At 47.9% G+C, this 14,778-nt stretch overlaps 1 protein-coding gene across 1 annotated transcript in view; it reads left to right on the top strand.

Annotated features, from left to right (window-relative positions):
• The window catches only part of LOC142590677 (uncharacterized), a 184,626-nt gene that overhangs the window by 93,440 nt on the left and 76,408 nt on the right, over positions 1-14,778 (top strand). The window contains exon 4 of the mRNA XM_075703086.1: positions 1,602-1,847. Coding sequence (XP_075559201.1) covers positions 1,602-1,847 — 246 coding nt within the window. The remainder of the gene's footprint in view (positions 1-1,601; positions 1,848-14,778) is intronic.

The following is a 14,778-nucleotide window of genomic DNA, read 5'->3' as shown; positions in this document are numbered from 1 at the left end:
CATTCTGGAAGTAAACATCAGCATACACATCAATACATTGGTCAACACAGGGCAGTACGATTCCATGAGGCAAAGAATACTAGAAGTCTTTAACATCGATAGGAAACGCCTGAAGGCCATGGTCAAAGCGTAAATTAAAAAAAAATCAATCACAGTGTCTGAACTCTTAACAAGGTGAGTGTTGATTACAGGCAGAAGGCTCAACTTATCTTGTAAAAACGCCCCCAGCGGTATGATGCTTTGGCAAAGTTTTTCGACTGCTGTCACTCGGGAATTCAAATCGGACACCGTCTTATTCGTTGCCAGTAGTTGGTTCCTAATGTCTTTCCTTTGTGTGATTTACATTTTGACCGTGGCCTTCAGGCGTGTTCTATCGATGGTAAGGACTTCTGTTATTCTTTGCCGCATAGAAGCGTACTGCCCTGTGTTGAGCAATGTGTTGATATGTATGGTGCTGTTTCTTTCCAGAATGAGACCGGCATGTCTTGCAGTCAGTTTTTCTGTGTTTGGTTTTGGCCGGCTAATAGTTTTTGCAGCTCTTTTAGTACAAGGTCAGCAGTATCGGGACCCAGGTTACATTCGATGTCTCCTGACAAGTGAAGCAAGGACGGCACAAACACTCTCAACAGCAATAGCGACACAGCACCGCGGGCTCGGCAGCTGCACCAGAAGATAATTGCTAGACTTCTTCGCAAAAAGAGAATACTTCTTACCAACCTGTGTGGCAAAGAGCAACGGGTTAATTGATTGCATTGTGGTACAGCAACCGAGCCCGCAGAGCGGTGTGGACAATCGCAGCTGCTTTATACTTGAAGAGAGCACGAGTGTCAGTGCCGATGGGAATTTTCACAGGGAATCCAGCATCCAGATGTCGCATGGCGGCGCTGACGCAGATATAGTTGCGCAGTCGATTCCTATGGCGCAGGCGCCAGATTTCACAAAAGGTGACCGCGTGCCGGCTCCTTTGATGAGGGGCAGCAGCACATATTCCAGTGACGTGTTGATAACCGCAGTTATCCGTGATGACAGCTGCTCGTGGGTGACGATAGCTATGAACACCTGCGTAACGAGGAGCAACGGGTTAGTTGTCTGCATTGTGGTACAGCAACCAAGCCCACAGTAATGGATTACCAACTTGCCAGGAATGCTGCTCTCGTTACGCAGAGATCATGGCTTGCGACACTACGGAACGCTGCCGCTTGATGAACCTTATGCTACACATCATTACAAAAGAGCAACATATTTTGTCTTGCAGCAAACTGCCGTTATCATTTGTAACTCAAACACTTATGTCTATTTTCAACGTTAAGCATCAGTTTCTTATTTTATAGAGCTTGCCAGCACGCAAAAGCACTGCCGCTGCCGAGCGGCTATACCCCCAAGGGCCTATTCGGGTAGGTTCGGCCTCGTTTTCTCGCTGTCCTAAACAAATCCTGAACGCCATCGCACAAAACTTGCTCCACTCTCATAGGGAAGTTGCTTGCAGGGAGCAACGCAAACCACATGCACAATGCTGGTTGTATACTCTGTTATGGGTCAAAATGCTTTTTGTCAGTTGCTACCATGCTGGTCCATCAACAGCAAACTTTGGCTTCGTGCAGAGTGAAGGCACTTTGGAGGCAGCGCCTGCCTACGCGACGGACATTATGCAACGCATGCTGGGCGGACCCAGCTTCGGCCAGTGCGGCGTCCTGCGCACGTGCTGCAAGCTGCCAGGTTCAGCGCACCGCGGCGGGCCCGTGTTTCAGCCTGGAATTCAGCCCGCGATCATGGCCCAAATGTTCCCCAAGAAAGCGGCCTTTGGATCACTGCACAGGAGGCCTGTTCCTAACTTCCCGCTGCCATTTGTAAGTACTTTCTTCACGCACTTCATGACTCAGTGTCTGGCACGCTCAAACAGGGTTTTGGATGGCACCAAATACTGTTCTAGCTGGAAAGCACTAGAACGGGCGAAGACTATTCACTTGACAAACCAGACAATTAGCATGTTCACTCATTAAACAAACGCTCTATGGAACTTCTCTGCTTAGCTCTGCCAGGAATTTCGAATGCTAAGGTGGGAGGCTTAACGGTGGAGCGAAGAGGTATTTCCTAAGCAAGTGCCGACAGACAATCATGCGGCTGCGGAACGCTAGTAACAGCACTGCGCAGCACGTTTTACGAAATTCATTTCTCAATATATATATATATATATATATATATATATATATATATATATATATATATATATATATATATATATATATATATATATATATATATATATTGACACAAACGTTCAAATTCGCGCTAGCTGTAGCATTTGGCTAAAGCAATCGTGCACTAGAAGCTGCTGCAAACCAACATGCTTCGCTAGAGTAGTGCACAAGCAGCTAAATTCTCTCTCTTTGGCAACTATTGACGTCTCAATACAAGAGGGAGTGCGCAATGAGAGATAAAATATAGATATGGTGAGTACCCCTTATATATGCTTCGTCTGTGTACATGAGTTAACAAGCGCACTTCTAATACCGAAGTTCCACCAACTAACCAGGGAAGTACTACGTCGGTTTTTATATTTAGTGTTTAACCAGAAAACTGTATGCGTATTATTTTCCGTGGGACGAAACTTTCACTGCGCCAGAAAAACATCGACAAGCTGAAGATGCACGCTGTTCCTTTTGTGGGCTGCTTTTCTTAGTCTTCTTGCCGGACTGTTGAAAGCAGATGCGTGCGCAGAGGGTCACTGAAAGGAGTCTTCCGCCGATATCCCCGCAGGCTTAGCAGTTAAACCAAACCGAGCTACCAGATTAGCGTCAGCGATCAAACATACCAACCGCTGTTTTTTTTTCGCCAAACTGTACTGATCGGTACAAAAACGGTTCCCTACCTAAATGATAGCGTGGCGTAACCTTCATCACCACGACTCCTCGTCGGCCAAAATCATCAGCACTGCGAATCTGGTTCGAGCCACGAAAGACACGCACTGTGATTCTCGCTCGGGCTGGCAGCACCAGCCCCGTCCTGGTCGTCGCTTCGCGTTTCCTTCCCTAATAAACGTATCGACGACGGCACGCCACACTGGCTGGCATTGCGTCCTTTTTTCAATAGTCAACAAAGCGGGGACGTGGGTGCCTTTCGAAAAGGCAAAGGCAAAAGAAGTCACCGCGTAACTAAGCAAGGTCGCCGTACATGGTACACATATGGATATGTACTGAAATTGGGGACGTACTTAGATGTTTTTTCCTAATAAAATTTGCATTATTACTTGGTTCTAGTGTCACAACTGACAATTCTTTATTTGGACCATCTATTTCTTTTATTTATGTCGAGTATTTTCATTCGCTTGTGTTTACACGCATGTAGGACGGCATTATCTTTTTTCGCGTTGACGTTTGTGTAGATGCTTTGTGTAGATGATCCGCCCACCCAAAGACTAGGTGGGCGGATCCCAAATATAAGGCCGTCAGGGTGCGACGGGGTTAATTTCGACTACAGTGTTGCTAATTATGCCCGTACAGATAATTTAATCTACTCTGCAACTAATTCACGATTTTTTTCTCTTAGAGACTTGCCTTTTGATATATTTTGCGATTTGTTACGACATTCCAAGGTAACGTAATTGCCCCATTTCTTAGAAGCCAAATGCTAGATACGCCAAACACATTTGAAATCAGCGAACACGTCACAAAGCGTTGGGATGTGTATTCAATGGCTAACAGTAACGCTGAAAATGCGCCTAAAAATTCCGACAGAACTCTTTATCACGACGAATGTCGATTGTAATGCGATCAGCCCTGAAGCAATTGCGGACACACCATATTGTCGCCACTGAAAACGCATCATGTCCGCAGACTACCTCTTAAAGTTCTACCTTCTACCTACCTTAAACTCTTCTACCTCTTAAAGCTCCCGCTGCTGCTTCCGGTAGTGGTCAGTTTAGCCATCGAACACTTAGCGAAGTTGAGCAGAATCTTGTACAATACTTCTGAAACGCAGCCGATGGATGTGATGACATGTAATGCAAATCGCGTTAACGCAGAAAGTCATCTCTTCACGCTGCCTTTAATGATTACGGACGCAAGCAGCAGTAACCCAAGTTGGCGTTTCCATTGAAGAGCAACACATACCCAATCGCACTCACCGAACAGGCCCGTCTTTTCGTTTTCTCAACCTACTTGATATAATCAGGCTTTACTACTTCTATCGACGTCTAGCATTTTGCCCATCTGATGTCAATCTTTACATTCATAATTAAAACATTTACCTCTATATTGCACTGTTAGCTACGCTTCCAGAAGCTCTTAGCAGGTAACCCTTAGTATTGGTACACAAGGTCGCATTTATAAGGTAAATTGTAGCTAATATATTGTCACGATTCACAAGCAGCATGAACTGATAAAAAGGGCAGGACACTTCAGTTGTAGGCATACTGAAAAACGATCACGCAGGGACGTCTTTTTCTTCCGCAATGCGCGAGAGCTTCGTCTTCCTCTACGTGCCGCGTACTGGATGTGGCATTTGCCTCCCTACAGAGAGAGGGCGTCGTCCCGATGCTCGCCTGGCGGCAGGAAGATGTGTCAGACGAGATGTGGGCACTTTATTCTGAACAATAGGGCTTCATGCGCACAATATGCACAACTTCTGGTGGACGCTACCTCGCCCTGGAGGAAGCAGTACTGTCAGGGATAGTTCAGGTCGCTGAGGCGTCGTAAAACCTTGTACGGCCCAAAGTACCGCCTCAGTAGCTTTTCTGAAAGCGCTCGCGGACGGATGGGTCTCCAAACCCACACTTTGTCGCCTAGCTGATATGTGATGTAGCGGCGCCGTAGATTGTAGTGTCCAGCGTCGTAGTCCTGTTGTCGAGCGACTCTGACTCGGGAGAGTTTTCTCGCTTCTTCAGCACGTTGAGAGAAAGCTTTAGCGTCCGTGCCTATATCACCGCATTCATGTGGCAATATCGCGTTCACGGCCTTGACGGTCATGAAGAACTTCACGGCCATGAAGAAGGCTAAATGGTGTCTTTGGCGTTGTTTCCTGTTGAGCAGTGTTGTGAGCGAATGTGATGTACTGTAGAATTTTATCCCAATTTTTGTGCTCCACGTCTACGTACATACTCAGCATGTCGGCGATAGTCTTGTTCAAGCGTACTGTTAAGCCATTCGTTTGCGGGTGATAGGCTGTGGTCTTTCGGTGAGCGGTGCCACTGAGGCTAAGCACAGTCTTTAGAAGTGTAGCGGTAAAGGCAGTCCCTTTGTCCGTTATTATCACCGCTGGTGCACCGTGCTTCAGAAGCACGCTATCAATAAGGAATCGCGCAGCTTCGACTGCGGTGCCACTTCGAAGGGCCTTGGTTTCTGCATAGCGCGTGAGGTAATCGATGGCAACTATTACCCACTTATTGCCAGTATTAGAGGTCGGGAATGGTCCGAAAAGGTCCACCCCGATTTGGGCAAATGGGGTCGTGGGCACTTGGACTGGTTGTAGTCGCCCAGGTGGTTTTGTATGTGGTGGTTTGCACCGCTGACAATCGAGGCATGTGCGCACGTAATGTTTCACAAAGGTAGCAAGCCTTGGCCAGTAATATTTCTCTTTGACTCGGGCCAGTGTTCGCGTGTAGCCGAGGTGGCCTGATGTCGGTTCATCGTGGCAGGCTTGCAGGACCTCATTACGGAGGAACGTTGGGACGACAAGTAGGCGGCTGCTTCCGCTTGCAGAGAAATTCTTCTTGTAAAGAGCATCATTGCGGAAGCAGAATGATGGCAAGCTCATTGTAAATGTTTTGGGCGCGCTTGTAATCAGGCCTTTTAAAAATTCAATAAGCGCAATCGGTTCGTTACCTTCCCGCTGCTGACGAGCAATCGTGGCCGTGTCTAGAACACCTATAAAAGCCATGTCCTCGTCATCTTCTGTGACTTTCTGCTCAATCGGTGACCTTGAAAGGCAGTCGGCGTCAGAGTGCTTGCGTCCGGACTTGTACACCACTGTCACGTCGTATTCTTGAAGCCTTAGGCTCCAACGCGCTAGTCGACCGGACGGATCCTTCAAGTTCGTCAGCCAGCAAAGTGAGTGATGATCGCTGACGACACTGAAGGAACGGCCATAGAGATACGGGCGAAGCTTCATAACGGCCGATACCACCGCAAGGCATTCCTTTTCTGTGGTTGAGTAATTAGACTCAGTACGTGAGAGAATCCTGCTTGCGTATGCAATTACTCTCTCGGCTGAGTCTTGCTACTGCACGAGCACAGCGCCTAGGCCTACGTTGCTAGCGTCCGTATGAATCATGGTATGAGCGTCCTCGTCAAAGTGAGCCAGTAAAGGAGGTTTTTGTAGGCGCTGTCGGAGACATTAAACGCTGCTTGTTCTTCTTCGTACCATACAAGGGTAACGTCTTCTCTTGTAAGGCGCACTAACGGTGAAGCTATATGTGAAAAATTGTCTATATATATTCAGTAATACGAGCAGAGACCTAGAAAACGCCTCACTGCCTTCTTATCCGGTGGCGTTGGAAACATTGCGACGGCCGTGATCTTGCCGAGGTCAGGGCGGACGCCTTGATGACTCACAGCATCACCCAAGAACTGGAGTTCATCGAGATCGAAGTGATACTTTTCTACTTTCAGCGTTAACCCGGCGGATCGGATCGTTTGTAGAACCGCCAACAGCCGTCTCAGGTGTTCCTCGAACGTTTCCGAAAAAAAAACTATGACGTCGTCGAGGTATACTAGGCACGTCTGTCACTTCAGGCCTGACAGAACCACATCCATGAGCCGCTGAAATGCTGCTGGAGCTGAGCATAAACCGAAAGGCAGCACCTTGAATTCGTAAAGCCCATCAGGCGTTACGAAAAATCTTTTCTCTGTCTCTCTCGTCAACCTCGATTTGCCGATAGCCACTTTTGAGGTCCATCGACGATAAGTAGCGGGCATGCCTCAGTCTGCTGAGGGTACTCGTGGATACGCGGTAATGGTATGCGTCTTTCTTTGTCACCCGGTTCAGCTTACGGTAGTCGACACAAAAACGTAGATTGCCGTCTTTCTTTTTGACCATCACTACCGGCGATGCCCACGGGCTTTTTGATGGTTGGATAACGTCTTCCTCGAGCATTTTCTTCACTTGCTCTTGGATCTCTTCGCGCTCTTTTGGTACTACACGGTACGGGTTTTGTCGGATTGGTCTCGCTGTCTCCTCCGTGATATTCCGCTGCTTCGTCAATGGCCTCTGACCAACTCTGGATGTCGACGAGAACCAATCACGAAACTGGTGAAGCAAGTCCAGAAGGTGCTACCTTTCCGCTGGTGATAACCTCGTGCTCACGTCAAGAACAAGTAACGGTATCGAAGCGTCTTGCTCTCCTTATTGTATTGCAAAGCATTCGCCGAATTCCGCAATCTCGTCGAGGTAAGCAATTGCTGCGCCTTTTGCAATGTGTCGTCGTTGCTTGCTGAAGTTTGTCAGCAGTAGTTTTGTTTTCCCATGCATTACAATGGTGAGACTTCTGGGCGTGGCCCACCTTGAGTGAGCAAAAGTGTAATTATCTGCTCGGCAATACGTTCCCCATCGTACTCTCTGTCGCACCTCACGGAAACAAGACGGCGAGATAATGGTGGTACGGTCACATCGTCTATGATGCGCACAGACTTGCGTTATAGTTCTGCGCTTTGGCACCCAGAAAAGCTTAGTATACCTTCTGGTATGCTGATGACGGCACCGTACTCGCGTAAGAAGTCTATACCTAAGGTTACATCTTTGCAGCAGTTGGGGAGAATAACAAAATTTGTGACGAAGGACGAATCCTCTATGTTGACCCTTGCTGTACACTTGTCTGTCAGTGTCAGTAGCTGGCCTCCAGCGCCTCTAATGTGCTCCCCTGACCATTCCATTTTCACTTTGCGAAGTCTGTCCGCCAGTTCTTCAGTTACGATTGAAAAGTCCGCGCCAGTGTGTGCATGCTAGCGCCGTCACGTCGTGGCCGTCAATTGATACTGTAACATCGGCGCTAACAATGTCGTCTGTCGTCAAATCATCCGGCTGTATCGGCTTCTCGTTCGACGGCAGTGGGGGATTTTCGGCACTTCGATGTGTGGAAACCTGCGCTCCTAAGTTCGCGACCTTCAGTTTCCCCGGCGTGGGCTGGGAGATCGCCTTCGGGCCACGTCGGTGGGACTGCGTCTTGTAGCTGGAATACGACGTCCCGGAGAAGGGGAGCGCGACCGGTAACCGGGAAAATCTGTTTGCCAACATGTTGAATTCGCGTCGATGTTCGCTCGGCTGTCGTCAAAAGCACGACGAGGAGCAGTGGATGGGAACGCTTGGTACCCTTCAACGCGATAAGGGCAATGACGGCAGATGTGGCCCCCTTCGCCACAGTGGAAGTCCAAGGGCCTGTAGTCAGCTGTGCGCCAAATGTCCGTTCTGCGAAGAGGTCGTCGCATCGGTTGTTCCCTATGGTAACAAGGTTCCCAAGGTGATGCCGGTGCTGACTGCTGATGATACTGCAGCGTCGGTATCGGAGGTGGTGGTCGACGGACAACATCTGCGTAGCTAGGCTGCCACGTCTGGGAATTTCGCTCGGTAGCTGCAAACGCTTGCTTTCAGCCACCGACTCAGCTGTGCATTCATTTGGCGTGGCAGTAAGCTTCTTAATTTTTTCCTGAACAATTTCGCGTATCATACGGCGCAAGGAACCCTGGTGTGTGGCCGTCACTGCTGCGGCGCTTGCCGGTTCAGTGCTGGTCAGGTGATCATACTGGCGGCTGCATAGGTGTAACGCGCGCTCTATGGCCGTCGATTCTTTATTACATTCATCGATGCTTGTCGGCGGGTTCCGTACAAGACCGGCAAACAGCTGCTCCTTTACGCCGCGCATAAGGTGGCTGAGTTTTTTTGCCTCGGCCATATCCGTGTCTGCACGACGACAAAGACGTGTCATGTCCACAGCGAACATGGCAGCAGTTTAATTCGGCTTTTTAATCCGTGCTTCGATAAGACGCTGCGCGTGGTCTCGCTTTTCGTGGATCCCGAACGCAAGGAGGAACGGGCGGCGGAACTCATCCCAACTTAGACAGATTCCCTCGCGATTTACGAACCATGTGCGGGCTCCGTCTTCAAGAGAGAAATACACATGGGATAGCTTCTGTCCTGCATGCCACTCATTATACTTGGCTACGCGCTCGTATTCCTTGAGCCAGTCCTCTGCATCCTCGTAGGCATTGCCGTGGAAGCTCACAGGAGATCGAGTAGTCAAAAGAGTCACCTGTGCAGGGCCTGGGTCTGTCATGGCTTGGGTACTGGTGGTAACAGGCAGACTTCCTAGTAGGGAACCAAATTCTGGGCTTAGGCCTAGTAGGTGATGGCTGGCGCGATGAACGGGTGTTTCGACGCGCCGAAAACGTCCTGGGCTTGATGTGGGGCGGTTGACAGGCGTCCCAGACATTTACCCAGTGCCTCCACCAGTGTCACAATTCACAAGCAGCAGGAACTGATAAAAAGGGCAGGACGCTTTATTTGCGGGCCTACTGAAAAACTATCGCGCAGGGACCTCTTCTTCTTCCGCAATACGCGAGAGCTTCGTCTTCCTCTACGCGCCGCGTACTGGTACAGTGTAACTAATACAATAAATACATAAGGTACATTGCTACCCTGGAAAAAGTTAAAATTTAGAGGTTTCGCCGTAACCATCAATTCTTTAAACGCAAATGTAACTTCTAATAGACGTCTTAAATTTAGGGTTTTCTTCAGCTACCTATACGGATCTTCTTGTTTTTGATTGCAGTCTATTTTTATAGCCAACCTAGAAAACTTACAATGTCCTACTTCAAGAGATTTTGCATCTTGAATCGGGCTGGTATTGTGATGCCTGCCAGTTACCTCATTTCTTCTCACCTCAGATTGCTGTGCACATATTGAAATTGTGGGACTAAAGAGATTTTCATTCTCGATGCACGTCATTAAAGCTATGAAAAAGAGCACGTAATTTGCTCGAATTGGTATTCTACCCGCACACGTTTTTCTTTCAGTGTCATAATTCAAACTTCAGAATAAGAATCTCAAGTGAGAAGAAATCAGAGGCAGCTAGCAGGCAACGGAACGTTGGCCCAACTCGAGATCCTAGATACGCGAAACACATTTGAAATCAGCGAAGAACACTACTAAAAGCATTGGGATGTGTACTCAACGGCTATCAATAACCGTAACAGTTGACACATGCTCTAGGTTAGCAATAAAATTATCCCTCATTCAAAATAAAAACGTCTGCATAAGTAGCTGAAGCAAACCCTCAGTTTTTAAACCATCAACAGCCGCGCGTGTTGTCCTTATTTGTCTTCCTTTTGTGTGTGTGTTCAATTGCGGCAAAAAAACGTCTTTTCCTCAATTTAACATATATTTTGGGTACAGTCCCTGCTGGACCAGCGATATAACTCAGCTGTAGGCATCAAACATATACTGCCTCTGAGCTAGTATCCCTCCAAAATATGTGGAACCCAAAAATACCTCAAGCTCCTGCAGTTTTACTTGTGCACGAAAGCCATTATTTAGTAAACATCCATTCTCTTACAGGCACAAACACATTTGAGCTATAAATACACACTCAACGAAGAAAAACATTTGTGGCAGCAACATCTTTGTAGGTATTGTAGTTCAAGTACAATAATTTAGTGAAGGTGAGACTTTATTGCAAAATGCTGCTGACAATAACATGGTAACAACAAGTTGTTTTAATGTATCTAAAGGCAATACCATTATTTCGCTTGCTAACTATCCGCCTGAAAATTAGTGATAAGCTGTTCTGTTAAATATTTTGCGAATGGTTTTGAAAAATAAGCTCTCAGATACGAAATGATTTATTTTAAGTACTTTGTTTAACAAGACCTAATACAAAATATACCATCCTTGATGCCTCCCTTGTGCTGTGATCACACTACAAATGTGTGGAAGGACAAAAACATAATAAATTTGATGCTGTATGATAACAATTGCAATACTATTGCTGCACAGACGTATAAATCTACTGATCTGCTAGCACTGAGCAAGGAAGGGCAAATAGTACGAATTATTTGTTTGCAAATAAGAACCATCAACGTGGGTCAATGAAATTAATAAACTTTCTATAAGAAATTCTGAAACTTATAAATACGCAAATAAAACAACATTAAGCAGCCTTCATTACAAGTGAGAGAAATGTATGACTTGAGCAAGTAAATGCACCGCTTGCGACTAGAAGTGAACAATGTATGAAGTCCAAAAATAACTGCTTAGGCGTTCTGTCTCTCCCAGCTTTGGAGGTAACCAACACCATTGAATTAAATCACATATGTTGTTCTTTCTGTCGCTTCACAGTTGCTAAGAAACTTGGAAAGCAGCGAGAAAACCAACACTCCCTAGATGACATTTTCCTTCCTGAGGAGCGCAAGGAGATGCTTCAGACGGGCAAAAACCGTATTTTATTGTTTAGACAGGCGTGCTCTAGGGCTCAGTGTTTTACTACTTTGTCTCCTGGCAGCACAACTTTTTTGCACGAGAGCGAGCGTTTGGTAAAACGCAAATGTGTATTCTAGGATGTTAATATAATACGTAACAAGACAAAAAAAAGAGTGTCCGTTGTAATCCAGATGTGGAGAGAGTGATAACAGCGGCTTGACTGCCAGCAAAAAATGCAGATCTTCTCAGGAGCAGAGTAAACGCTAGGTGCGGTTACTTGAAGCTCATCAGATGGCAATTCCAACTGGCAAAAAATTACACATGACATAAACAACTGCCCAAAATTTATGCATGTACTTCATAGCATGGCATGCATGTCGCATTTGCCCACGTAATAAAACAAAGGCATGCAACAAAAAGGGCAAAGGGAGATAAGTGAGCTAGGAATGCTGGTGCAAACCAGACAAGTGTGTTACACAATAAGCAAACATTGACTGTGCTTATTATGTTGGATTTCGTACTACACTGACAACACCTCTAATGTAATGCTCAAAACTGTCGTAACGTCACAGTTCTTGTCACGGAAACTCCCAACGGGGTGTGTCGAAATCTCGTGCCATCAATGAAATCCCTGAGGAGGTCACTTTTTAAGATGTCCAATTTGGACTTGAACCAACGAAAACATTTCGATGGTGTAGCACATATTCAAGCAGGCTTTTAAGAGGACAAATATTGTGTTTACTACCGCAATCAAGGATTGCCTCTACTGGAGCCATATTGCACGTGGTGGTGACGTTGAAGAACACAGTAGCAATACTGTGGAGGACAAAACTAACTTTTATTGGGCGAACCTGTGCCCACAAAAACAGGGTACACTTATAGCACAACGATAGCGTTGAACACGGTCGGCGATCGTCGAAAATCTCATCAGCGGGTCAAGCACGTCGGCTTTTATAGATTAGTCGTCGAATGTTTCAGATTAACCGCTAGCACCCGCCTGTCTTCGACAAAGTTCTACACTACTCGCGTCGCGCATACATGCAATCAGATTACACAGGTTGCTGTGAAAGACGGTGGACGTAACCATCGATAACATTCCAGAAACTTCTTTTGCATGCAGGCGCGTCCTGCGCTGTGCGATAGCATTTGTTAGGCGGCGAAACATGGTCGCCCGATAAAGATAAGTACACATGTCATTATCCCCCTCTTAAAAAGCATCGACCCGATGCTGCAAACAAACGAAAGTAAAAAACAAAAGCACTCGTAGCAAAGAAAACAACCAAAATAAGGAAGTCCGTCAGCGTCCGTAAAACGGTTTAAGGCGCACCACGTGTACCACTTCAGTTCGCGCGCGGCGCCGCTGTGAATGCGAAATGCCGTCTGGCACGACCTCATAGTCCAGAGCGCCAATACGCCGGATGACCTTGTAGGGTCCAAAATAGCGTGGAGTAGTTTCTCACTGAGTCCTTGTCGGCGTATCGGGGTCCATACCCAAACACGGTCGCCGGGCTGGTACTCGACGAAGCGTCGCCGGAGGTTGTAGTGTCGGTCCTCTGCTGGTTCTTGATCCGCAGGCTGGCGAGCTGTCGGGCTTCTTCGGCGCCCTGGAGATAGGTAGCAACGTCAAGATTTTCCTCGTCAGTTACGTGCGGCAGCATGCCGTAGAGCGTCGTCGTCGGGTTCCTGCCGTAAACCAGCTTAAATGGCATGGCCTGTGTTGTTTCTTGCACGGCCGTGTTGTAAGCGAAAGTAACGTACGGCAGGACCGCATCCCACGTCTTGTGCTCGAGGTGGATGTACATTGCTAGCATGTCGGCGAGGGTCTTGTTCTGGCGCTCCCTGAGACCTATCGTCTGCGGATGGTAGGCAGTTGTCTTCCTGTGACTTGTCTGGCTGTATTGCAGAATGGCTTGCGTGAGCTCTGCGGTAAAAGCCGTTCCCCTGTCGGTGATGAGGACTTCGGGAGCACCATGTCGCAGCAGGATGTTCTCGACGAAAAATTTCGCCACTTCGGCTGCGCTGCCTTTCGGTAGAGCTTTAGTTTCAGCGAAGCGGGTGAGATAGTCCGTCGCCACGACGATCCACTTATTTCGGAAGTTGATGTCGGAAACGGTCCCAACAAGTCCATCCCGATCTGCTGAAAAGGTCGGTAAGGAGGCTTGATCGGCTGTAGTAATTCCGCTGGCCTTGTCGGTGGTGTCTTGCGTCGCTGACAGTCTCGGCATGTCCGGATGTAACGGGCGACATCGGCGGTTAGGTGCGGCCAGTAATACCTTTCTTGTATCCTCGATAGCGTCCGGGAGAAACCGAGGTGCCCAGCAGTCGTATCGTCATGTAGGGCGTGCAGTAGTTCTGGACGCAGCGCCGACGGAACAAGAAGGTAGTTGGCGCGGAGCGGTGAGAAGTCCTTCTTCACGAGTAGGTTGTTTTGAAGCGTGAACGAAGACAATCCACGCCTAAATGCCCTAGGTACAACAGTCGGTGTGCCCTTCCAAATACTCGACTAGGGCTTTTAGCTCCGGGTGTCCTCGTTGTTGTTCGGCGAAGTCTTCCGCGCTTATTATTCCAAGGAACGTGTCGTCATCCTCGTCATCTTGCGGCGGCGGGCCAATGGGGGCAATCGGCACCTTAGTGTTTTCGTCTAGACTTGTATGTTACAGTGATGTCGTATTCTTGTAGTCTGAGGCTCCACCGTGCCAGCCGTCCTGAAGGGTCCTTTAATATAGCTAGCCAACACAATGCATGATGGTCACTGACGACTTTGAATGGCCTGCCATAGAGGTAAGGGCGGAATTTAGCTGTAGCCCAAATGATGGCGAGGCATTCCTTTTCAGTCGTAGAATAGTTGCTTTCCGCTTTTGACAGCGACCGGCTAGCATACGATATCACCCTTTCAAGTCCTTCTTTCCTCTGGACTAGGACGGCACCGAGGCCTAGGCTACTGGCGTCAGTGTGGATTTCGGTATCGGCGTGCTCGTCCAAGTGCGCAAGTACAGGCGGCGACTGCATGCGTCGTTTGACTTCATGAAATGCGTCGGCCTGCGGCGTTTCCCACTTGAACTCGACGTCACATTTAGTTAGCTGTGTCAGCGGCTCAGCGATGCGTGAAAAGTCTTTGACAAATCACCTGTAGTAGGCACACAAGCCACCAAATCTACGCACTGCCTTCTTGTCGATGGGCTGCGGGAACTTTGCGATGGCAGCTGTCTTCTGCGGGTCGGGGTGGACTCCAGACTTGCTGATGACGTGGCCTAGGAACAGAAGCTCATCGTAAGCGAAGCTGCACTTTTCCGGCTTCAGAGTGAGCCCTGATGACTTGATGGCCTCGAGTACTGTTGCAAGCCGCCTAAGTTGACCATCGGAATTTCCGGCGAA

Source organism: Dermacentor variabilis, chromosome 8, assembly GCF_050947875.1.
Source record: "Dermacentor variabilis isolate Ectoservices chromosome 8, ASM5094787v1, whole genome shotgun sequence".
Classification (NCBI taxonomy): Eukaryota; Metazoa; Arthropoda; class Arachnida; order Ixodida; family Ixodidae; genus Dermacentor; species Dermacentor variabilis.
This window is presented reverse-complemented; position numbering and strand designations above follow the sequence as displayed.